Raw genomic sequence first — 23,978 nt, 5'->3', positions numbered from 1 at the left:
GTAACATGTGGGGAGATTCAATATAAAACTGATCATTTTTTTCAAACCCTTTCCCAGTCTTGACACAAGTCAAATGAGAATAGATAGGCTATTACTTTTAAGTGGTATTTTGGGCTAATTATTCGATGATGGGACCAAAAAAAAAAAAAAAATAAGAAAGAAAAAAAAAGGTCAACTAAATTCTCTTCATAAAGATGAGCAATAGAACCTACAAACTTTGCCATCATAGGCTCTGGCTTTGTTGACATCCACAGAAATATATACATGAAAAAAAAATTGTAATTGTGTAGATTTGGATTTTTAATTCTTTATGATTACAAAAATATATGGATGTAGTACTGGATCTAAATAAGTAGTTGATGCATAAGTCCACAAGCAAATCTTGGTGCCATGATCTACTGTACACATCCTACACACATTCACAGGACTCTGTACAAATGCAAATACAACACTGGTTTGTTGTTAAGGGGTTAAAGTGTACAACTCAAGGCATTCTGCTGTATATTTTTTCTGAGGATTTAAAAACATTGCAATCATTAAAAGGATATCTGTATCTAAGATATCAAGATAATGTACTGAGCTGCTAATATGCTTCATATATATTTTATTTTTAGAATAATCTGCAGCGTAAAAGGTGGATTTCCAGAGTGAGAGTATGCAATAATACCTTTCATGATAGCCAACTATTCATTACCAATGCATTTTCTCCATTTGGTCATTCTGCGTTTTATGTAAAAGCGTACAGAAGCATACGCTAGCCATATGGAGAGTGAGCCTGTACAACAGCATATTGTTGTAAACTTAATGGAATGCCAAGGTTCCAGGGTACTTTACACTGCAGAGAACTTTGGGAGCTTCTGAAACTCTTCCTAGTGACACATGTGACTGGTTGCTGCATGTGGTTTGCAAAATTTGGAGCTTCTCTATAAAGAACTCCGATCCTAGTGATGACAAGAGTAAATCTGACCGTTTTGAGCCCATAATAGCTTTGACCAAAAGGCACACAGTAACCGGAAGTGGGAAATGTTGGCCATATATGGATTTAACGGCAAACCAAAGAGTGAACTCATATTCTACTGTAAAGTGTTAGTACAGTTTACTTATAATAGGGCTGTTGAGGATTATAGTGATGTCAGTGATGAGAATTAAGTAAACTAGATGTGAAAGCAGAAGTGTTGTTTCATATGACACATGACTCATGTAGTGGCAATGCATTTACATGTTCCTCTCCTCCCTTTCAAATATCATTTGTTTTCTCTTCTTTTTCTTTCCCATTATAGGATTGTTCATGTCTTTACTTTTAAATATCACAACTTTGGAAAAAGTTTCCTGTCTTGTTTTCCAATCAATCACCAGTGACTGATATTGATATTGATATTATTGCTCAAGTATAAATATGTAATGGTTAGCAAGAAAAGAGATCTACACAGTCAAAGTCAAAGTCAGTTTTCTTGCTATTGATATATTATTATCAGCAAATATGAGCAGCATTTTGGTATTGTAACTGGTCAAGGAGGAGCAAAGTTTAATCGAAGCTTATTCAACAGTAATGTAAGTCTCTGCTCATCTATATTCTATGCAGTCAGGGATGTTTTTTGAGTCACCTTTATCCCTTCATCCCTGTCTTTCTCTGTAGATTTTAATTTCTTTCTAGGAAGGACAATTTGATATCATTCTGGTTATTGCATAACATCTGGTAACATTGCCTAATTCACAACACAGCTCCAGTCAAAATAGCCTGCATGTAAGTCTGATCAACTAGAGTAATTGAAACCAGTCGTGTGGTTGTGCAGAGCCTTTATTTTGCTGTTAGGTAAAATGCTGTTAGGTTACTGGAGCAGTTGATACATAAATATGAAAGTGAAAGTTCAAAGGTTCAAAACTACATTTTTTCCTCAGTCTTCTTTTTCAGTATAATGTTCATGATTGTGGAACATGATACCTTTGGATTTAAAATAACAATCAGAGCTTACAGTTTTCACTTCAAAAGCTGCAATAATAGCTTATATAACAACAGCAATGTGAACAATGCTCAGCTTTGGCTGGTTTGCTGGTTTCACACTGTTCAGGTTCATACTGTTTTATTGTGCACACTAACACTTTGCGAATATATGTCTGTGTAAGTCCAGACAGACATATATTGTCTGTCTGGACATATTGCATATGCATAAGCTTTTGTTGTATGGCCGGTATTAGTGGCTTAGTTTTAACAATGCATATTTGAATGGTCACTAAAAAAACATAAATGCAGTAGTTTTGAAAATGCAAGATTATATCACATAATATATTTTTAGACAAGAATTACACAAAAATGTAGGTGAGTAAAAGTAAACATTTCAGTAAAGTACGCTACAAGTACTGTACCTAACTGCAGTTGGAAGTCTTAGTGTACTTAGTTACTATACAACTACACTCGTGTGACTCTTTATATAAAAATTGCGTAAAGTATATTTTTAATTAGCTCAGTAAACACATTTATACAGCTAAACCACTATTCGGTATTGTGGACAGGGAAAAAAAAATGCATCTCACACATTTTCACGATATAGTTACCGGGGCTTTTATTTTGAAGACAACAACACGCCCAAAGACACGCCTCAGTGGTGACGTAAGCGCGAGTGCGGAAATAATCTGTCTGACTTTCCCACATGGTGAAAATGGTTGCTGGTGGGGAAAAACAACAGGGCCACAGACCCGGCATATACAAACAGAAAAATAAAGGACACAAACATGGCAAGCACCGGACGAAAGGGGAAATTGAGAGAGAAAACAAAGGTACGGAGTTTTCAGTTAGTTACGAGGTGTCACTTTACGTCTGCTGTTTGACGTGTTAGCTTGTGGCTCCAAACACACGTGTTGAGTTTTAAGAAAAATAAGAAACTGAATATGTTCAGTTGAAGATGTGGTACATGTAAATTGTTACTTCACACATTTCTTCGCTAAGAAATGAAGTAGAAAGTCTGATCGAGTCTCGCTTGTCGTGGGTGACAGTAACTTCACCGTTCACAATCATACATAAATACATGGTGGTGTTCTCAACTCTAACCTAAATTTTACCAGTGGCATGATAAAAGTATAAAAGATTTTCTTTCCAAACAAGACACAGCATTTATTTTCAGCAGGTTGGATTAATGTAATGGATCAGTCACACGTCCTACTAAAAAAATCAGACAACTGCAGCTGATTCAAAATGCTGCTGCTTATGTCATCAGTAACAAAATGGAACACATTACGCTAAATCAGCAAACCACTGGACTGTATGTCAAAGGATACAATTTAAAATGCGTTTATTTGTCTATAAAGGACTTAATTCAAAACACAGACACCCTTGAGGTCATCTGGAATCTTATTTAGTGTCTCCAGGATCAGAACCAAGCAATGTTAAGCAGAATTTTGTTTTTATTTTCCTCAGATGTGGAATAAGCTGCCTAAATATATGAAGTTTGCTCAAACAACTCATTCAAATCAGTGCTGAAAACATTACTTTTTACCGCAACATTTCATAATTTCAGGATATTTGTTTAATGTCCTTGTGAAGTACTTTAGTTGGTGTGTACCTGAAAGGTTATTAATGAACCTGTTTTCCCATAAATTGAACTGTCTCATAGGAAGAGTTTCAGTGACGGCCCTTACCAAAAAACAAAGGAAGGAGCAAAGAAAGATGGACAGAAGGCACAAAGCCAACCAGATACGCAGGAATAAGAAAGACATGGTAATTCTTAATTTCAGATAAAATTGGGTAACCTTCCTTGAATTCCTTATTGCTGTGGCAAAGCTTCCATCAGTCTTGTTGTTTTAGGTCCTGACAGAGAAGCGACGTCTGGGAACCAGGGATGGTCCCCCTCATGTGGTCGCTGTAGTGTCCCTCCACGCTGGAGTTGATACTGGTACTGTTACCAAACTGCTCCGTGGAGAGGCCGCTGGGGGTGTGGTGCATCAGGAGCGGTGCATCAGTGGTATCACTGACAGCTTTGGGCTGATTCTGCCTCGTTTTAAACAGAGGTTCACCTTTCTAAGTCAAAGCACAGGTAACTATTGAGTGATTTTGAATCAAATGGAAACAGTTGTCACTTCGAATTCAAGTGAAATTAAAGAGAAGAAGTTAATTATTGCATGATGTGTTTTTCAGATGTCAGAACTAAAAATACAGTACATAGGTGTCTGTGTAAACAGTGGCTTTAAAAAGTATTCAGACCCTTTCACTTGTTGCACACTTTTTGTGTTGTAGGTTTAAGATTGGATATGTAACATTTGCCATCTATCCCTATCCATCAGTCTACACTTAAAACACAATCAGTGAATGAATGTGAAAACATTTTAGTAGTTATAATATAAAAAACAAAACAAACTAAAACAATGTATTTAATATTCAGAAAAAACTCAAGCAGGACTAGTGTCTAAAGAAAACCTGCGTGTGAACAGAGACTGGAGATACTGTTCAAATTTCAGAAATGTACTACTGAACGCTGTAGTTAGATGTCTCTGACTGTCCTTAAGTATTCAACCAAAGCCAAGACGTTTAACCATCATACATACAGGTGCTGGTCATATAATTAGAATATCTTCACTAAGTTGATGTATTTCACTAATTCCATTCAAGAAGTGAAACTTGTATAATGTATACATTCATTCCAAACAGACTGATATATATTTCAAGCGTTTATTTCTTTTATCTTGATGATTATAACTGACTGAAAACCCCAAATTCAGTATCTCAGAAAATTAGAATATTACTTAAGACCAATACAAAGAAAGGATTTTTAGAAATCCTGGCCAACTGAAAAGTATGAACATGAAAAGTATGAGCATGTACAGCACTCAATACTTAGTTGGGCTCCTTTTGCCTGAAGTACTGCAGCAATGCGGCATGGAGTCTGTGGCACTGCTCAGGTGTTATGAGAGCCCAGGTTGCTCTGATAGTGGCGTTCAGTTCTTCTGCATTCTTGGGTCTGTCATATTGCATCTTCCTCTTCACAATGCCCATAGACTTTCTATGGGGTTAAAGGTCAGGCGAGTTTGCTGACCAATTAAGAACAGGGATACCATGGTCCTTAAACCAGGTACTGGTAGATTTGGCAGTTTGTGCAGGTGCAAAGTCCTCTTGGAAAATGAAATCTGCATCTCCATAAAGTTGATCAGCAGCAGGAAGCATGAACTGCTCTAAAACCTCCTGGTATTCAGCTGCATTGACCTTGGACCTCAGAAAACACGGTGGAGCAACACCAGCAGATGACACAGCACCAAACCATCACTGACTGTGGAAACTTTACATTGGACCTCAAGCAACACGAGACGCTTCTGACGCTGTCAGTTGTTTAAGAGTGGTTGACACTAGGAATCCGACAGCGGAAACCCATGTCTTGCACGCGTCTGTGTGTAGTGGTTCTTGAAGCACTGACTCCAGCTGCAGTCCACTCTTTGAGAATCTTCCCCACATTTTTGAACGGGTTTCATTTCACAATTCTCTCCAGGGTGCGGTTATCACTATTGCTCACTATTTAAAATATCTCCAAAATTGTCAAACAAATTCCACAAATATAGCCTCAATGCTTCTAAATGGAAGCAAATTTCCCTCTTAATTAGTTTTTGTTTTTATTATTCTCAAAGGTGAGACAAGGTTGTTTGGGAATTTTCAACCTGGTTTTATTGTCAACTTGACTGCTTTTTATAAACCTAGAACAGGCTGTTGGTTATTACGTTTTCCTGCTTTTCCACAGTGTCTATGAATGCTTCCACCAGAATATGCTATAAGAAACAAGAGCCAATTTCAGCAGTCTATCAAAGTGATTCTCACATTTTTCTCCCTAAGAGTCACTTAACTGCTATGGTAAAAGAACATACTGTAAGTTGTGCCTTGATTTGTTATTGTTCTGGTTTCTTTCACAAGTTGTGAACAGAAGCGTTGGAACTTGCAGTTGTAAGTTGTTCAGCTCAGGAGAAAAGAAAAGTGAAATATGTCTTAAAATCGCTGTAACATGGCCAAATTCCTAATCGATGTAGCCAAGTTAGACTCCTGAGTCTCAGGTGAATTTTGAAGGACCAAGGGTGGTAAACTGTGGTCCTCATTTACTTCTAGTGTAGTTGGGTTCCGGATGGAAATGTTCATAAAAACTGTTGAAATCAGAGAGTTTTTAAATGAATGAAAACCTTTGAAAAACTATTCCTGTAATTTGGCCAACAAAATATGATTATTTGCTTTAGTTATTTACAAGTCTGTTGAAGTGAAAAATATGAAGTAGCATCACTCTATGTTAACTGTTTGTGGGACGGGGTGCCGTCTTGTGAGGTATGAGGTCAGCCTGCTACAGTGGTGACCGTGGGTAACCTGCATACCTGATTTTGTAGCAGCCTGTACAAATACCCCTTCAAATACCCTTGTACAAAAAAATTCCTGAAAAGATACTTTGTTTCAGGGAGAACAAAACCTCACATTTGAGTGGACCATCAACACACCTGCACACACACACACACAGTTATGCAAACAGGCAGTAAAATACGTTTAAAAGGTTTTACTTTCAATCCCAGTTTAAAACACATATTTCTAGACTTTAGTAGTCTCCATAGGTTGTATGTAGGTCCTGTGGGGTCTTTGTGATATTTTGCTCTCCTTCCCAAAAGCTTGTCTGCTCTTTCCTTTGTACAGCTGACATGCACTCCCTGCTGGACGTGGCGAAGATTGCAGATAGCATTGTATTTGTACTGGATGCTACTGAAGGTTGGGACAGCTATGGAGACTACTGTCTGTCCTGCTTCTTCGCCCAGGGCCTGCCCAGCCATGGTGCGTATAATCCTGAACACTCCAATACCCTCCCACTGACAATGCAATAGAGTCCAATAACAGTAGATTTAATACACAACTTCTGACAGTTGAATTGATTTCTGTCCTGCTGTACATGTTCTAAGCACTTTTCTCACTGTTCCACTTTCACCCCGACTAGCTTTGGTGTGTCAGGGTGTGTGTGATCTTCCCGTGAAAAAGAGGGTTGAGTCCAGAAGAGCTCTGGCAAAGATCGCAGAGGTCCGTTTCCCTGACACCCGAGTCTTCCCTCTGGATACAGAGCAGGATGCCACTCTGCTTCTCAGACACTTGGGCACTCAGAGACAGAGAAAGCTCGGTTTCCGTTCCAGACGTTCCCATCTTTTGGCTCAGCATGTTACTTTTACACCTAACAGTCCAACTGAGGGGACGACTGGTGGACCTACTGGTCTAGGGACTCTCTGTGTCTCTGGGTATGTGCGTGGCCGGCCTTTAAGGGTTGATAGACTGGTGCACATCAGTGGACATGGAGACTTTCAGCTCAGTCAGATTGATGCAGCATCAGACCCTCTTCCCCTCAACTTATCAACACCCAGACCATCAAAGCCTTCAAAAGGGGAAGACTTTGACATGCTGGTAGGTGTACTTGGACTCAAAGTAGTTTTCATAATTTTATTGATCAAATTTTGGCTTCTCTTCCACATGGGTCATTTATAATTAATTTATAATTTTAAGTGTGTTTTTTAAGGGAGCTAGAGTATGAAATACTGCTTGTTCCCTAACACAAGTCAGCTTTTTTATAGAGTTTTTCTGCAGTCAGTATAACTGTTTGCGTTTAACACAGGATGGAGGTGAAGATGAGGTTTCGGTGCGGGTGCTCATGAAAGCAGACCCATCCTGCAGGGAGAGTCTGCAGACAGAGGCTGAGGTGGATCCCATGGACGGAGAGCAGACATGGCCAACAGAAGCAGAGCTCCTGGAAGCTGAAGGTGCTAAAATAAGAATTATGCAATTTGAGAAGATTCAGTTGGTAGGATGAGGATGTCTACAGACATTGTTGGTTGCTCTGAAATTACATGAAAGTCACAAATGTAGTATCACACATTGTCAGTCTTGTAATGAGTCTATTTTAATTCGAGAAAAGCTGTTGCTTTTGTTTGGTTTGGCCTTTGTTGTATTATTTAAAGTCAGATTTATGTTTTAACCTTTAAAACTTTTTTTTGCAGAGAAAACTGTAGGTAGTGCTTTTGTGGAAGAGTACCAACAATTTCATTCACAACTGTATGTGAGATTTTCAATATGGGTTGAGGTCATATCTGAAGTAATTAAATTAAGTTTTTGACAGTTTCTGCTATGCAAATAACACTAAATTATTACTGTGACAAAGGTCACCTTAATAAGTCTTCAAGTAAATAATTATATTCAGGAAACGTTATCCAAAAGAAACTGGTTTGTCTGCTGCTGTTGACATTGGCAACATTTCTTTTTATTACAGTTTTATGCAACACCGTGATGAGACATCTTGGAATCAGTTTGTTTTCAAAACAGATTTATTGGATAAACCTGTGATGTCACCTTCAGTTACGTTTGAGTGCAGAATCTTAGCTCCTACATACACTGAAATAACAAAAGAGTTAAACAAATGTTTTCGTTAAGCAGTATAGTATTTAATGCACCTTTAGTTGGTACAAATGTTCCTTCATCACCAGAGGTAACAAACATGGCCAAGGAGTGTATAAAATTTATAGTAAAATTTATGAAAACCACGTCAGTGCAAATGTTTGCATTCCTCTTGAGAAACCCTCTACGTAGTTCATGTGTAATATAAATGTCTGATCTTTAAAAAAAAAAAAAATGCAGTCAACACTTCATGCTCGATAAGCACCGTGTGTGTTAAATTGGACTTATACCTTAAATTTGCAAGGGGGTAGATCTGGAGGGGCAGGCTCAAAAAGTTTGGCAAAAGCAACAAAAACAATGGGATCAGGACTCTTCCAAGAAGGGGAAGATCAATTTAAAAATAACTAAAGAGTTGCTAGGAAACATGCTTGAGACCTAAGGTGGAATCCAGAGCAAACAGCATGGGACCTAACAAAGTCCCCGGAGGCAACTGGGTTGCCACAGTCCGCAATGCCACAGTCAAGCGCAGCCTGCACACGTCTGAAATGTTTTGAAGAATAGCACACAGGAATCCATTGCTTACTTGTAGACCTAAGGAAGCATGCTTGGAGTAGGCTAAGGAGCATGTAAACAAGTTTTAGAACAAGATTATGTGGTCTGATGACGCCAACGTTGATTTGGTCATAAAGTATGTGTGGCGTGAGGGGGGGGAAAAAAAAAACCTCTCCCTATGAAGAGTGGAACACCATTCCCACAGTCGAACATGATGGAGGCTTGCTGATGTTTTGGGTGTGTGCATCTTCATCAGGGACTGTAGCTCTGCATAAAGTGGAAGGAAGAATGAATGCAAACTGTCATCGGAAGATTTTCCATTAGTCAAAAAGGGGTAAAAATGAACAGGTCCAGAGCACAAAGTCAAGCAAGCTCAGGACAAAAGAATAAGCTGAATGTTTTTCCATGGCCTCCAGACTTGGAAATCATTGAAAACCGGTGAATAGATTTGAAGAAGGCTGTGCATAGCAGACAACCAAACAATCCATGGGATCAATGCAGTAAAGAATGAGCTGAAATGACACCTGAAAGGATAAACATATTAATATACATTTTCATTTATTTTATTTACTTTGACTGTTCTGTTTCTTTGTGCTGTCCAGAAGCCCAGAAGCGCAAACGTGTTATGAAGGTCCCTAAAGGAACGTCAGACTACCAGGCAACATGGATTGTGGACGAAGACGAGGAGGAGATCAGAGAGATGGACGAAGAAAGCAGTGAAGATGATGATGAAGATGATGATGACCACATGATGGATGAGACCATGGATGCAGAGGATGAGGAGAATAACTCTCAGGTACACATTATATGGTATTTTATATGCTTTCTTTTATGACAGCGGAAGGAAGAAAAGGTCCCTAACTGGACTCAAAGCAGGAATGTGAGCTTCCTCTTCAGTTTCTTGATCTCTGCTTTGTCAACTAGCAGTGATGTAGCACTGCGCATGTGTGAGAGATCATAGCACATGCAAAGTCAAGATGCAGTGTGGTCACATAGTGTCAAGGGTAAATAAAAGGATGCAGACAGTGAGGTAAAGATGACTCAGCATCACAAACAAAATGGGCACTGAGTGTATAAAACTGAAAGAAAAGGATGTGTGTCAAACACACAGGTGGTTAAAGATGTTTGAATAAAGTGGGGTGAAATGTGACGTAGCTTCAGCCAAGGGCTTCGACTGATGCGTATCTTGAGCAGTCTAATTTTTGATCGTCGGTGAATTGTTTCGGTTCGTAAATGTTGGAACAAAAATTCAGGGTTAGTTTGTTCAGCTGTTGTCATAACAACATGCGGCGTGATCTCAAAGAGGATGTGGAGGGCAGCAGTCTGCAGAGAAGCTATGAAAGCCTCGAGTGTCAGTGGTTCCGGGGCTGGAATGGTGCTTACGTGACCCACGGTCAGTGCACCTCACTGCAGAGAGGCACTGTTTGTTTTCTCAGTGTCTGTCTCTGGCCTGCAATGCCAGGCTGCTCACCACAACAATAGTGTTTGGAGCAGGAGTCCTGAGAGAAGCCTCCTGCCTTCCTGTGCTGTGAACAGAACTTCCCGTCTGGCCGAAGGGAGTGGTCGACCATTTATTTATTTCCAGCTCTGCTTGAAAAGAAGCCGGGGAAACTCTCCTTATGCACAGGGTTCAATATGATCTGTGATTGTTAGCAGGTGTTTGATGTCAAGGTTAGCGCACAGGAATACGTATTTCCCTAACAATAGGAAAAGGGGTACTTCAAATGATAATGATTATTATTATTGCAGCAGGGATGTTGGAAAGGTTGTGAATCAACCTCACGCTGGGCTCTTTCCCCTCATATGTCTGGGCTCTGCTGTAATTTGCCAGCTGAGGGAGCACCGTGCTGGATGCCTTCCTATGTGATTCATTTCCCTATACAAATTCAGCACTGAAGGTGAAGTTCGACATAATGTAAGAGGAGACGTCTGGAGGCAGACGACACTGGGCATAAAATTGAAATATATTCAAACCATTGCCTCCAGTATTTTGATTTCGGGCTCTTTTAACTGCTTATCACATTCGCACAATCACAAGTACTATTACTATTACTATTACACCATTGTGCACCCTGCTAGTCTTTTCAACATGTTCGCTGTTGAGCTGATCTTGTTTGTTTTTCTTTCATACAATTACACTTTCTAAACTTAGAATCTCTCTGGCCACACTTGTTTCTTGTGATCCCAACATGTGCCTCTGGCCATTGTTTGCAATATACTGCTTTTGTAATAGGGTAGTGCAACAAGTTATAATTTTTTTTTAAAATGCAGAGTATTAGGGACACGTTTGTCTGTGTGTATCGAAATTTAGCCTAGTATTGAACAAATTTTCTTTGTAAAGCATAACTTCAGTTTCGTATCTTTTAAAAAAAGAAATAAACTCATACAGAGGCTCAAATCATAAAGAGGCTCTGTGCCTAGGAGCTTCCTGACCTCTTGAGCCCCTGGGTGGGGATGTAGTCACTAGTCCTGGTCAGTAATAGTGAAATTTGTTTTGGAGGCAATATGTTTGGGTTTCAGAACCCACAGAAGTTAGTATGTTCATGATTGAAGAGTTGGTTTCCGAACATTTGTCTCTCTTCTGGTCTGTGTTAATGCTGTGTAATTAGAAAAAAAACATATAGAACCAGTAGATATTATTGATCTTAGAGGTGTTGACGTTTCGTGGTCTTTGTTAAATTGAATTGCAACATTGTTTCAGGATAGATGGTTACAGTATTTTTCTTAATACAAACTTCCTTTTATCAGCCCTAGAAAATATTTACTGCTTGTGTTGTTCTCTAATCTTTATTTGAAACTGTTCTATCCTCTCTGCTCAGGACCCTGGTTCGTGCTGTGGTGAAGTAGAAGAAGAGGAGGAGGAGGAGGAGGAAGAGGTGTGCTCTACAGAGCGCGCTGGAGCAGATCAACGTTACGATGAGCACCTGGACGAGGCTGCAGAAGAAGAAGGCCTAAAACGATACCGTGAGGCACGAGCCAATGAAATGTTTCCAGATGAAGTGGACACACCACTTAATGCACCAGCTAGAATCAGGTCAGTTCTGCTGCTCTTGTTTAGGATAAGAAATAAATATGCACATATTGTGAATTCAAGTTGGTGGAAGACAACGTGTATTGTTTGAGAATTTCCTCATTTGAAGCTCTTGCTGTCTCCTGCTCCCAGGTTCCAGCGTTACAGGGGCCTAAAAAGTTTCCGCTCGTCTCCCTGGGACCCCATGGAGAATTTGCCGCCCAACTACTCGCGCATCTTCCAGTTCCAGAGCTATGAACGCACTCGCCACCGCATATTGGCTGAGGCTGCTGCTGAGGAGGATGGAGCCATGGTAAGAAAAGGCACATGTGCTTTTTTTGTAAAGGCACTTCTGTAAGGAGTTAACGTTGTGGCTTCACTGACTCTGCTACTCCTCCTTTTTCCAGGTGGGCTGGTATGTTAGACTGCACATAATCGATGTGCCTTTTTCTGTGATGGAGAGTGTTCAGTCAGGCAAACCCCTGGTGTTGGTGTCCCTCTTACCTCACGAACAGAAGGTCTGATCCATGTTTTTTTACATCCAAATTTGTAGCTGCTCTTTTGAGGGCAGGATTATTGTTACTGACTTTCCTGGCATCATTTTGTTTTTCTTATTTGCGCAGATGTCAGTGATGCACCTCTTGGTGAGGAGACACCCCAGCCACACAGGGCCGATCAAATCTAAAGAAGAGCTGGTGTTCCACTGTGGGTTTCGAAGGTTCAGAGCTGCTCCCATCTTCTCTCAACACACTTCAGGTGGAATGGCACTGAGTGTGTCTCGGTTACAACCTAAAATCTCCTCTAATGAAAACATAAATGCTTTAAAAAAACTGAGATGATCTCAGCTATGTAAAATTCTTCAGGAATCCAGGAATTAGGAATCCATTGATTTTTGATTGATTGGATGCTGCTTTGGATAAAACATTCTTCACCTTCATTTTGTGGTTATTGTCTGTGTCTGCTATTTAAAAATCACTGCTCAGTTATTTTCGAAGCGAGCAGTCTGGATATAGAGTATAGGGTATAGAAGTAAATGAATAATTCAGTGTTGAACTGGGCTCTGCTCCCCTCCAGCTGACAAGCATAAGATGGAGCGTTTCCTAAGGCCAGATGCCCCCACTGTGGTGACAGTGTATGCTCCCATTACCTTCTCCCCTGCTGGAGTCCTCCTGTTCAAACAAAGGAATGATGGTGAGTGAAACAGGGACCTGAAGGAAAAAAGAAAAACAAAACTCATTAGCAGTCTGGCTGCCATGACTTTAAGCTTTTGACAATCCCTTGTGTTGTCCGTTTATAATGGTTTTATTTCATTATCCACTCTGCTGGTATTTGAGCTTGTGTTTGTGTCTCTGTGTCCTTTATAGGCATCCAGGACCTGGTGGCTACGGGCAGCCTGCTCAGCTGTGACCCCCAGCGTGTTGTGCTGAAGAGGATTGTACTAAGCGGACATCCGTTCAAAATTAACCGACGCTCTGCAGTTGTGCGCTACATGTTCTTTAACAGGGGTGAGCATGCTGTTTTCATACTTTTCTTACTGTAGCTACATAATGTTAGAAATTGTTTGTCCTCTCTGTGGCCTTTAACTCATTGTTTATTTGGTTTTCTGTGACAGATGATATCATGTGGTTCAAGCCAGTGGAACTACGAACAAAGTGGGGTCGGAGAGGCCACATCAAAGAGGCTTTAGGTGAGAAAACTTGAAAACCATTCCTCAGCCTCTCAAGCATTAGGCAGTATGTCGTCTCCTGTGTTCTTACAGTCATTATTGATTTAAAACAAAAATAATTTTGTCCCCAGGAACACATGGTCACATGAAGTGTGTATTTGATAATCAACTGCCCTCCCAAGACACTGTCCTGATGAATTTGTACAAGAGAGTGTATCCTCACTGGACATATGACCCCTATGTGTCTTTGCCTGTACCATGGGTCAAGAGAGAAGTCACTGTGGAGATGGACAACTTGGACATGGAGTAGTGGAGGGACAACCTGAAAATGCAAGAAACTTTGAAACGGTGTCACATGAAATTTTCATAAAGTGTAATGTGCATGAAATAAACTACTTTATTCCCAGGTTTTGTCTAAATTGTGAACCATTTTGTGAAGTTATGCTTTGAAGAGTTTCGTCCAGTAGATGGCAGTAAAGAACAAGCATTTCAAAAGGTTTCTCACTGTTTCGTTCACCAAGTCTTACTTTTGTGTAAAATAGGTCAAAAATATTTAAGATACTACCACACACAAAAAAAAAACCTGATTGTATTTATTTATTTATTTAGATTAAACAAATACCCCGAGCTGCTACAACAACAACTGGCAGGTCAGTCATAGTTTTTGTCAAGTTTCGAGCCCATTACACTGGCAACTCTTTGAAGCGATGCAGATGTGGCTTAAAGTGTGCAGCCAGATAAAAATGTACTAACTGGGGAATGAGAACTCATTATTGAGATAAACTTTTTGATATTGGAGAAACTTTAATCATGGAAAAGGAACTCCCAAGTTGTACTTTTTTGCCAAATGTATTTTCTATAATCTTGATGAGTGACGTGTGGCCTTTAAGATTTTGACAAATAGCTGCTGTCAGGTTCCTTTAATTTAAAGCTTTATCATAATCATGACTCGGTTGGCTTTACTAAAAAGACGCTGCAGGCTGTAACGGCCGCTGGATGAAATTAAAGCGGCATAAGCAGCGGCAGAAAATTCAAGATGTCATTCAGCAGTACATCACTTTCTGATAGCCTGTACCATGTAATTATAATTATTAAATTGTGTGACTAAATTATATGAACTTCTAAAAGTAGAAGTACTTTGCTGCCTAGTAGCAATATTTACGCACAGACATCTTGCTTTCACCATGGATAGATTACTGGGCACAGGCCCAGGGCCTGAGAGGGCAGGGGGCCCATGGGGCAGGACCACTAAGGTTAATACATGTCTGTGTTTAAATCAGCTCTTTTAAAATGTACAAAATGGCCTGAAAGAGTTTTACCATAACCATAAAAAGATGTAAAATCACACACAAAATGCACAACCTGAAACTATCTAATAAAATGCGCAAAATAACCAAAATCAGATGCTAAACTCCAAAAACCAGACCTCAAAAGACCAAAAACAGACATAAAACGTTGAAAATATACACCAAATGAATAAAAATCCAACAATTACCAAAATCAGATGTGAAATGTCCAAAAAGAAAAGGGTGTATGTGTGTGGGTCCTATTCTCACACTCCGCTCATGGCTCTTACCCTCTTCATGGTGGTCTTGCCCTGATCAGAAGCCTCCTTTTTAGCTCTAGTCAACACACACACGCACACACACAGAAACACAGATCATGACCTCCTTGTTGTTTTCCAACCGAAGCTTAAATGCTTGGCAGTTGCGCGTCCTTCCCCTGCACTACTCTTTCTTTTTTAAGAAAACACTGATTTATGTATTACAGTATTTTTCATAAAAATGAGCTCTTGCATGCTCACAGCAACATGATTCATCTGTGGGCTCTGTTGGGACTGCACCACTGAGGCATGCAAATATGTCTGAGAAACCAGAAGGTGAAGACTGGGATGGAGAGGAGAACTTGATCCAAGGAAAAAAAAAAAAAAAGAGGAGCAAAAGTTCACTTTGTGCATTTTTATTTGATTACAGAGGAAAATTTTGAAGTGAAAAAAAAAAAAGATAATGCAAGCGAGAAAGACAAATGTCTCTATTATACATGGGAGGGCAAGCTGGGAGCTCTGGATATTTTTGTGGCAACACTCCATTTATTTCCTACTTATGCACTTCATGCTAAGGTACAGGCAGAGAAACAGTGATGTGTTAAACACATCTTGTTAAGGCTGAGTCGAGGGCTGTTGTGTGCTCCGCTGGCCGGCAGTTCGTGGTGAGGGGAGGGGGAATTCAATACCCCCTGTGATGGAAAATGCTCTGAAACTAACACATGTACAAAAATGGAACTGAATCGAGATGAATACACTCCATTTTTCCCTGACAGTATCAATTTGAAATAGATAAACATTGAGCTGTTGGGGGCCCAACTGCGACGTGGTGAAGCTGAATCCAGCCCATAAGTGAAGTGTGTGTTTGGCACAGGCCACCCTGTCAGAGGACACGAACACTGGTGACTTAGTGCTGTTTGCATCAGGAATGTCTTGTGGTTCCTAGTTCATTGCCACCACACTTATTTGGCTCCCACAGAAGATATAATGGGTGAGAGATTTTTCCGTTGGATGGGGATGAAGAAACGGAAGGAGAGAAATGGGGCAGCGAGGGAGTGAGAGATAAGGGAAGAGCCAACGATGTTCAGCATGAATAAGACCAGCAGTGGTGGGAGGAAGCAGTCACAGGAATGCAAAGAGGGGATGAATAGAATTTGGAAATTAAAATAAAAAGTTAGTGGGTGAGAGAGAGAAAGAGAGAGAGAGAGAGAGAGAGAGTGTGTGTGTGTGTGTGTGTCTGGGGTGGTGTGGGCGAGGGACTAGGAGAGCGAGAGTGGCTGGCGTTTATGGATTGCAGATGTGGCGCTATGGGGTTTTGGCAGGGGCCATGCGAGCCTGAATCCTGCACTGGCTGGGTGGCACCGGGGTGAGAGGGAGGTCATCGCGCCGCGCAGCACACAGCCCGTAAAACACTGAGAAAAGCGGGGAAAAGGAGAAGAAGAATATGCCTCCAATACGTGCTACCCAGGACTGCAGGCTGGTGCTGGTCGGGGTGGGGGGGGGGCTTAGTTGCTCAATAAGCATAAATTTAAAAAACTTATCTCAGATTTTAACAAGGATGAGCCTCCAAACATGAAACGTGAAACAGCATTTTCTTCGGGTTTCTTGCCAGCTTTAGCTCTTTTTACAAGCTGAACATGCTGAGAGTATTTGTTCATTCAGTCCCAGGGCAAAATATTATTGCTCTTCTATTACATTTCACCCCCACTTTAGTCTCTACTTTATCTAATATGTCTCTGTTTCTGATGTGTTTGTCCTCAAACTAACTAGGAGAAGTAGATGAGACAGACTTTAGGGACATACAAGGGAGGTGGCTCCTCTTTTGTAAACGATGAACAGTATTAGAGCTTGTATAGACCCTCTGCTTCTCCTAGCATCCAATTACACTATGCTATTTAAAAGAATTCAAAATAATGTCAACACATCTTTTTAGGTTACTATGCTTTCGATCAGGCTGATTAATCTTCGCTGAATCAGAACCTGGTTCGAGCACCTGCTGATGAAATGAATCGGTGTATGTAAACCTGCAGCATAAACACTTCAGACCTGCGAGTGTTGATGTGCCTTAAATGCGTCACTTACAGCAAAATATGAAGCAGTATCTGCGACCACACCTCACACCTGTGACATGTGTGGGCAGTAAATGTTCCAACTTCCTTTTTCAGAAGGAAGTTCTTTTATGTATGCAGAGTTTACACCATGTCTACAGAGAAGTGGGTTTGTGGGTTTGTAGTGATATAATTTACCTGTCTTTAGTTTATTTGTCCGCATGTTGATTTGGCACAGTTTTTACACCGGATGCCCTTCTTGAAGCGACCCTCCCCAAATTCTACCGGGCTTTGACCGGCACTGCACACTTGGGGATGGGACTGGGCTGTTGGGGGGTTCAGCGTCTGGTCTAATGGGCTAATATTTAATGTTGATTTTGGGTTAGTGTAATAAATTAATATTCCATTTCTAAAGTCTTTTGTTATTGTTATAATATGGTAAAAGTGTTAACTTGCCTTTCTATCTTTGTGAGGACGTTCATAGACAAAATGCATTGTCTATCCTTTTGCCCCAACCACAATATAATAATTCTACCTTTGAATTAAGGGGGGGGGGGGGAATCAATAATGTATCCAAATAAAAGTCCTCACTCTGTTAGAAAAATACTTTCCTCCTTTTTAGGGAGTACAAGAATAAACACACAGAAAGAAAAAAAAAAAAAGCCTGCAAAAGTCACTGCCCACAGGTGGCGTGAATGCTGAAGTTATATCAGTTTCTACTTTCTTTTCCTGTAGAAGACAACCCTGACATATTTATATCAACCGATCTGAATGGTTTCTGTTATGACTTTCTCTGTGCCACGTATTGGCACAGGCTACTCATTTCAGTAGTACTAGTCTGACAAAAATTTCTTCCCCTGTGGAGAATTTGCTAACTGAGACTGTTTGTGTGAGTGTCAGGTTAGTTTCATGCATTTAAATGCACAGTAAAATACCGTAGTTAAGTGACAAAAGAGGTCGTGTAAAATAGAAATACTTAATGCTAGACCTTAAATATATACTTAAGGGTGGCAGATGAGAACTGTTTTTTTCACAACATAAAACCGAGAGACAGCACCAGCAACGACCTTTTACAGGCAGTAACTTGATGCTTTGTGCCATAAAACCCTCTTGAGGAACATCTCATACACTCGCCTGTTTATGTAGGTGCTGCCTGACAATACTTGTATTAGGTCAGCTCTGTTTTTCTCTTTCCTTTGTGATAGCCTTCCATCTTTCTCTTGTTCCCCTTTTTCTCCCCCTTAGCCTGGTCCTGACTCCCTGGTTCCTGGGACTTGGCCAAGGCGTGTGTCCCCGGAGGAGCCAAAGAGGAGATGGAGAAAGAGAGAGGGGGCAGCAAGGGGGTGCAGAGACTGGCTCCAAAACCACATCTACAGCAGCTCCTCTCCTCTCCTCTCCTCTCCTCTCCTCTCCTCTCCTCTCCTCTCCTCTCCTCTCCTCTCCTCTCCTCTCCTATTCTCTCCTCCTTGGCTGGCACATTCCCCAGCTCTGCCATTAATCAGAGAAGAAGGGTGTTTTAGTACATGTGTGTTTGTGTGTGAAAGAAAGAGATGCTGACTGTGTGAGAGGGTAATCAAGTGTGTGTGTGTGTGTGTGTGTGTGTGTGCTTGTGTGTGCGCGTGCTGATAGAGACTTGGATGGCTCAGTAGTGATGGTATGGAGACCAGGATCTCACAACAAAGCTGGAGAGTTCACCCAGAGAACAAAAGCGGGAGGGAGGGTGGTTGACAGATATAAAGCCTGGTGAGCAGATTGAGACTACCAGTGACTTAAAGGAAGAGGTAGACAGATGATTTGCAGACATTTTAGCGTCACAGGATGAGACCAGAGAGGGCCCAAATGTTATTTGTAACCTACTGAAATGAGTGTCAAGATTTTTCTCACATTTTTGATGGAAATGTTGCAGCTGCGTCTGCACGCAAACGTAAACTTAGCTCACTAGGCCAACAGTCCATGACCTGACACGTTAACAAATCACATCAAGATTCCCTTCAAGGTGTGCAACACTCTGTGCTCTCCCACTTCAGCCTCTGATTATCCAGGTGGGAGTGAATTCCCCCCAACAAAAAAAAAAATAAAAAAATTCCAACCTGCTCTGCTCTCACCCCCAAAGGGGCCTCCTAGAGTACTTTTCTGCTGACATCACTGCACAGAAACCTGGCAAGCCAATCTCTCCCCTGCTTAACCATTCCCCTCTCTTCGCTTCCTTCTCTGATGATGTCACACGCGCCATATGGTTTTCAGCACTATCAAGCCGGAAAAGAGATTTAGTCAGCGAAGAGGAGAAGGAGAGAAAACGAGGAGGGTTAAAGCGGGGCGCAGGTCCGGCACAGAAAACAAAAGGTTTGCTCTTCCCGTTGTGTGCACTGTGTTTGGAAGGCTGGAGATGGGGGAGGAAGTGCAGGGAATGACTGCACTGTGTGAGGCTAATGAGGAGAGACCAGGGAGCAGAGACCATGCATCGGACAGCCATGTGCTGCACAGACGCCCACTGGACCTGTCTATACGCATACACACATTATGCAGAGATAGACACATTTAACCAGTTAATGAAACCCACACTGCAGTGGGGGTGGGGGGGTGGGGGTGCAGCCCTGAGCTACCAAGGCCATGCTGGCAAAAAAGGTTGTTGTGTGCAAAGCTCAGTTTTGTTTGATTTAAACTCGCTCCGGTTTTCATTTCCAATGTGCAGCTGCGGAAAAGTGTGCTGTCTTCAGATATCGGAAACTTGCAGCAGCGAGGGTTTTAGTATTAGTCGGGTCAGTTAATGTTTGTAGTGGTGACGTCGAAGCCCTTCTATAACATTTTTGCATCTTTCAGCTCCTTGTTTCGGTTGATTAATTTCCATCTCTCTCGTCAGTATTTGATTGTAGCGGCACTTTTCCGCAAAGAAAGGCCTCGAACCCCCAAAGTACAGCAAGGACACCTTGATGTAGCCGGGAATCGAATCTCCAACCCTCAAAGACAACTGGTTTACGAAGAGGTACACTGACACCCCAATAAAGCACCATTTATCCTAACATCACCCCGAAGCTTAGAATAAAGGTTGGAAGCAGCAGATATAGCTGTCATCGCCGTGTGTGGACAAGGGATTTTTAAAATATCTATTTGTGTTTTATAGTCAGAGAATGTGTACACTGAAACGGGAAACGACCGAGCCAAGAATGTTTGGGGGAATAAAACATAGAACATGGAGAGTTCTCAAAACCAAAAAGTATTTTGCATTCATACATGTTGTGTAAAAAAAACAAAATCTGATCTGGCTCTAATCATGGCATGATAATCATGGCATGATAATTGTCCATCACCAGCAGATGGGTGAACTAGAATAGCGACCAAACGCACACAACAGCTCTGCTCATTCAAATGACATGCCTTGCACGCCTATGCTCTAAAGCTGTCGTAAAACTGCTCATTACAATGAATTAAGAGAGGTCTGTGTGTAAATGTTGAGCCTACCGTTCAATTTTTGGTGGTGGAGGGGAATCCGAAGCTGGATGGGGGTGTGTCTGGTATGGTGGGGCGGTCACGGCAAGCATCTGGAGATATGTGTGGCCGTGTCCGCTGGGAAGAAAGAATGAACGAGAGGAGCGAGAGAAAGATGATTGATGAGAATGAGAGTGGAGAAAGCAAAAAAGGCCTTGTGTGAGTGGGCGCAAGTGGGATATTACGCCGAGACGGTCTGTTTCGAGGTGTTAGTTCTGCACTTCGACGCTCCTGTCTATTGTCCCAACCTGCTGTTTTTTTTTTTTTGCTGGCAGACAGAAATGGAGCAATAATAGCATGATTGCAACGTTCATCATTCGAAATCTCAATCGGAACAAAGTGGGCTGGTCCTCGGAGACACGCTGACCCTGCAACATATCTGTTCGCAGATGTTTGAAAAAGTTGGCTGCAGTCATTCACAATATTCAACCCCCCCCCCCCCCCCCCCCACCGCCCTCATTGAGTTTCCATGTCCAACAACTGTCTGCAAGATAGATGTCACAAGTAAAACTGTCAAAGTTCTCACTTGGAGAAACGGTGGCAAATGTGTGTTAGAGGGTGACAGGAGACCGGTAAGGGGCTTAGCCAATGCAGCAGCCTTATCTCAAGCTCTGTGTCCTCACATGAGTGTTGGTCTTTGAGGGGGGAGGGGGGGGGGGGGGGGGGGGGGTTGGCTTAGGGATGGTCTGCGTTTGGGGTTGAGCTCTCACAGCTTTAGTTGAATCATTGCTTCCAGCAGCGATTTGGAGGCTCTTTCAGTTCATTAGGAGTTCAGTGTTTCAGGTTTGCTGCACTCCAGATTATGGTATGGCAAATTGTGTTTTGACAGGCCGAAGTTAAATGTCCAGCCGCAGGCCTCTGGAGGCTGATTGATTAGTGAGATAAAAGTGCGCCTTGGAAGACAACAACAGCTAGAGCCCGAGACACACAAAGAAACTGAAATTAAGCAACGTAAGTTCCACAGCGTCTCTCAAACGCAGGTTAATCATAGCAAAACTCCTTTGTGTTGAGCCTTATCTGTCCTGATCCTCCTGAGCAAAATGAGCTGTCATGCTTGGCTATAAGCGCTGCTTGCACATTACTACGGAGATATATTGTGGCACGAATATCTGTTATTTATTTGCCATAAAGTCAGAAACTCTCGTGACACGACCTGATTGTGAGGTAAAGTCACTCTGAGTAATGGAGGAGTGCATCTGCTGCCAGTTCCACCCAAAAAGCCTCAAAGATCTTGGTGATAAGTGTTGTGTTTGTTCTGCACCGAGCTGTCACCTTGAGAATCCTAATAACACGACTTTATCATGGATATTTCAAAATATGACATATTACACTCATAGCTTACAAAACAAATTATATTTGGCCTGTGATTGTATTAATTAATCATTTTGTGTAAGTTTGGTAAACTACAAATAAAGCGGCATATGACATCATCATTTGTCTCACCCGATGGAAATAAACTATTTTGGAGCATGAATCGAAGCACGCTGTCACATCCTTGATACAGCATATCTATTCTCATGCGCCGCTCTGCCTACCTCTGCCTGCGAGGTCATCATCAGTTCATCAAGAGAACATGGAAGTGAGACACAATACCGTCCTCCACTTCACCAGGCTCCCGGGGTGGTTTAGATCGCTTCAGTGTCACACATACCAGCACCTTGAACTCGGATGATTTCAAGCGGAAGACGGCCGGCAAACTTTATGAGAATGTCAGCTGCTGTTGTGATCAAAACAAACATGAATAGAACTCAGATCGGGGAGTGTGGCGCTCCTTCACATCGACTGCCGATTAAAAACCCAGCTCACGCACATTTTTTGCGCTATATTGCTGCATATGAAGAAATGTTTACCCGTTACAGATGTGCAGAGCACTGTGACCCTTAGACAACCTTTAGACTGTTGAGTTAAGCATCGGCAAATAAATATATTTGAATCGATCCAGCCTCTTTGTAGATTTCACCCAAGATGTCTCCTTATGGAGGCTAGCAGGGGCCCAGCTTGGTGGGTTTATCAGGCAGTGCACTGTATAGAGCCTTTATGGGGGGGGGGGGGGGGGGGGGGGGGGGTTAGAGGTGGCGTTGCAAAATGTGCCATTGGTTGGACATCAGAGGCCCCCTTTTTCCCAATTTATTTCCAGAGGGCCCCAAATATTTGCCTTGGTTTGCCTCTTTCTATGCCTCTGGCTGTGTCAAAGTCTGGGGGTATCTCAGAGATAAGGTCTCCATTTGCCTCCGTGTGTGATGTGTGAGGTTTAACTTTTGTCTGACTGCCTAAAAATGTCGAGCCACGTCCAAAAACCTTAAGAAGGCCATAGCTCTGCACTGCTGCCTATGGTGCTCAGTGAGTGTGTGTCACAGGAAGCTTCGTCCGCACCTCTCCACAATCAATAATTTATAAGGCGTGTGTATCTCTGCTAAACACGTATTTAAATTAAAGTTACACACTGCAGCTTTAAATATGAGTCATAATCAATGTTTAGAGGAAGTGAATGACTCTGGATGTGAACGGTAGTTTTCAGAGAAAATGATTTTTTCAAAACATGTTTGCGTTCAATATACAAGGTTCAGTCTTTTTTTGGTGATTTTTCGCCCCAGTCATTCAGATCATAAAAATGAAAACAATCCAACCGCAGTTAATGGGTTTAACCAAAGATAACCCCCCCAAAAAAGTCCTGCAGGGTTTTCTTTTGCATCACAAGTTGGAGTGCAATTGATTTTCACACAGTCTAAACTCTTTTCACCATAATGTGCTACACTAAAGACAAAAATGGTCAGTGATGGTTCAAGATTTGAAGTACTGGATCATGTTGGCCTACTCAAGAAGTGTACTTACTTTAGTAAAATGTCTGAATGACTACTTAACATAATCCTACATGTCCGGGGAAAACAATAAGCATTGTTCTCTGTATTTTCTAACTTTACTAACTTTTTCCGATTAAGGGCTGTCTACAATGCTAAAGTGCATAATCCATCAACAATAATTATGTTCATAATTCTATATAAATGCTGACAGGGATAAATTGGTTGCTTTTGTATCTTCACATTTGGTGCAAATGCGACTTTTTATTACGTCATTTCTGAAATCTTCTTCCACCCTGCCTATGTATTTGTGAATATGAAGGATAAATGCTCACCTGCAGACTTAGTCAACACGACAGCTTGTCCTCCTCGATAAGGCCAGTGGGTTTCTTCGCCAGTGGGTGTCGCTGTGCGCGTAAAGTCTCCGCCGCGAGGTTTTGGTCCAACCGGACCCCAACACGGTCTGAAGTGTCAGATGGTCTTGTTAACACGTGAGAA

The 23,978-nt window shown here is 41.6% G+C and overlaps 1 protein-coding gene and 1 long non-coding RNA gene across 2 annotated transcripts; one reads left to right on the top strand and one right to left on the bottom strand.

Annotated features, from left to right (window-relative positions):
* The first annotated feature begins 2,610 nt into the window (after window positions 1–2,610).
* Window positions 2,611–14,013, top strand: tsr1 (TSR1 ribosome maturation factor). The gene is made up of 15 exons (XM_067506754.1): window positions 2,611–2,775; window positions 3,609–3,712; window positions 3,800–4,028; window positions 6,644–6,778; window positions 6,939–7,393; window positions 7,602–7,746; window positions 9,532–9,725; window positions 11,749–11,963; window positions 12,093–12,252; window positions 12,347–12,457; window positions 12,563–12,695; window positions 13,014–13,130; window positions 13,304–13,444; window positions 13,552–13,626; window positions 13,737–14,013. Exons 1-15 carry the CDS (start codon window positions 2,649–2,651, stop codon window positions 13,913–13,915), a joined length of 2,520 nt encoding a protein of 839 aa, XP_067362855.1. The 5' UTR covers window positions 2,611–2,648; the 3' UTR covers window positions 13,916–14,013.
* LOC137128553 (uncharacterized) lies at window positions 11,784–23,936 on the bottom strand. Its single transcript, XR_010914592.1, has 3 exons — window positions 23,816–23,936; window positions 20,656–20,760; window positions 11,784–13,147 (listed from the first exon to the last, which is right to left on the bottom strand). It is a non-coding gene; the product is annotated as an uncharacterized lncRNA (long non-coding RNA).
* Between the last annotated feature and the right edge of the window lie 42 nt (window positions 23,937–23,978).

Source organism: Channa argus, chromosome 6 (genome assembly GCF_033026475.1).
Source record: "Channa argus isolate prfri chromosome 6, Channa argus male v1.0, whole genome shotgun sequence".
NCBI lineage: Eukaryota > Metazoa > Chordata > Actinopteri > Anabantiformes > Channidae > Channa > Channa argus.
The sequence above is the reverse complement of the archived record's forward strand: the minus strand, read 5'-3'. Positions and strand labels throughout refer to the sequence as shown.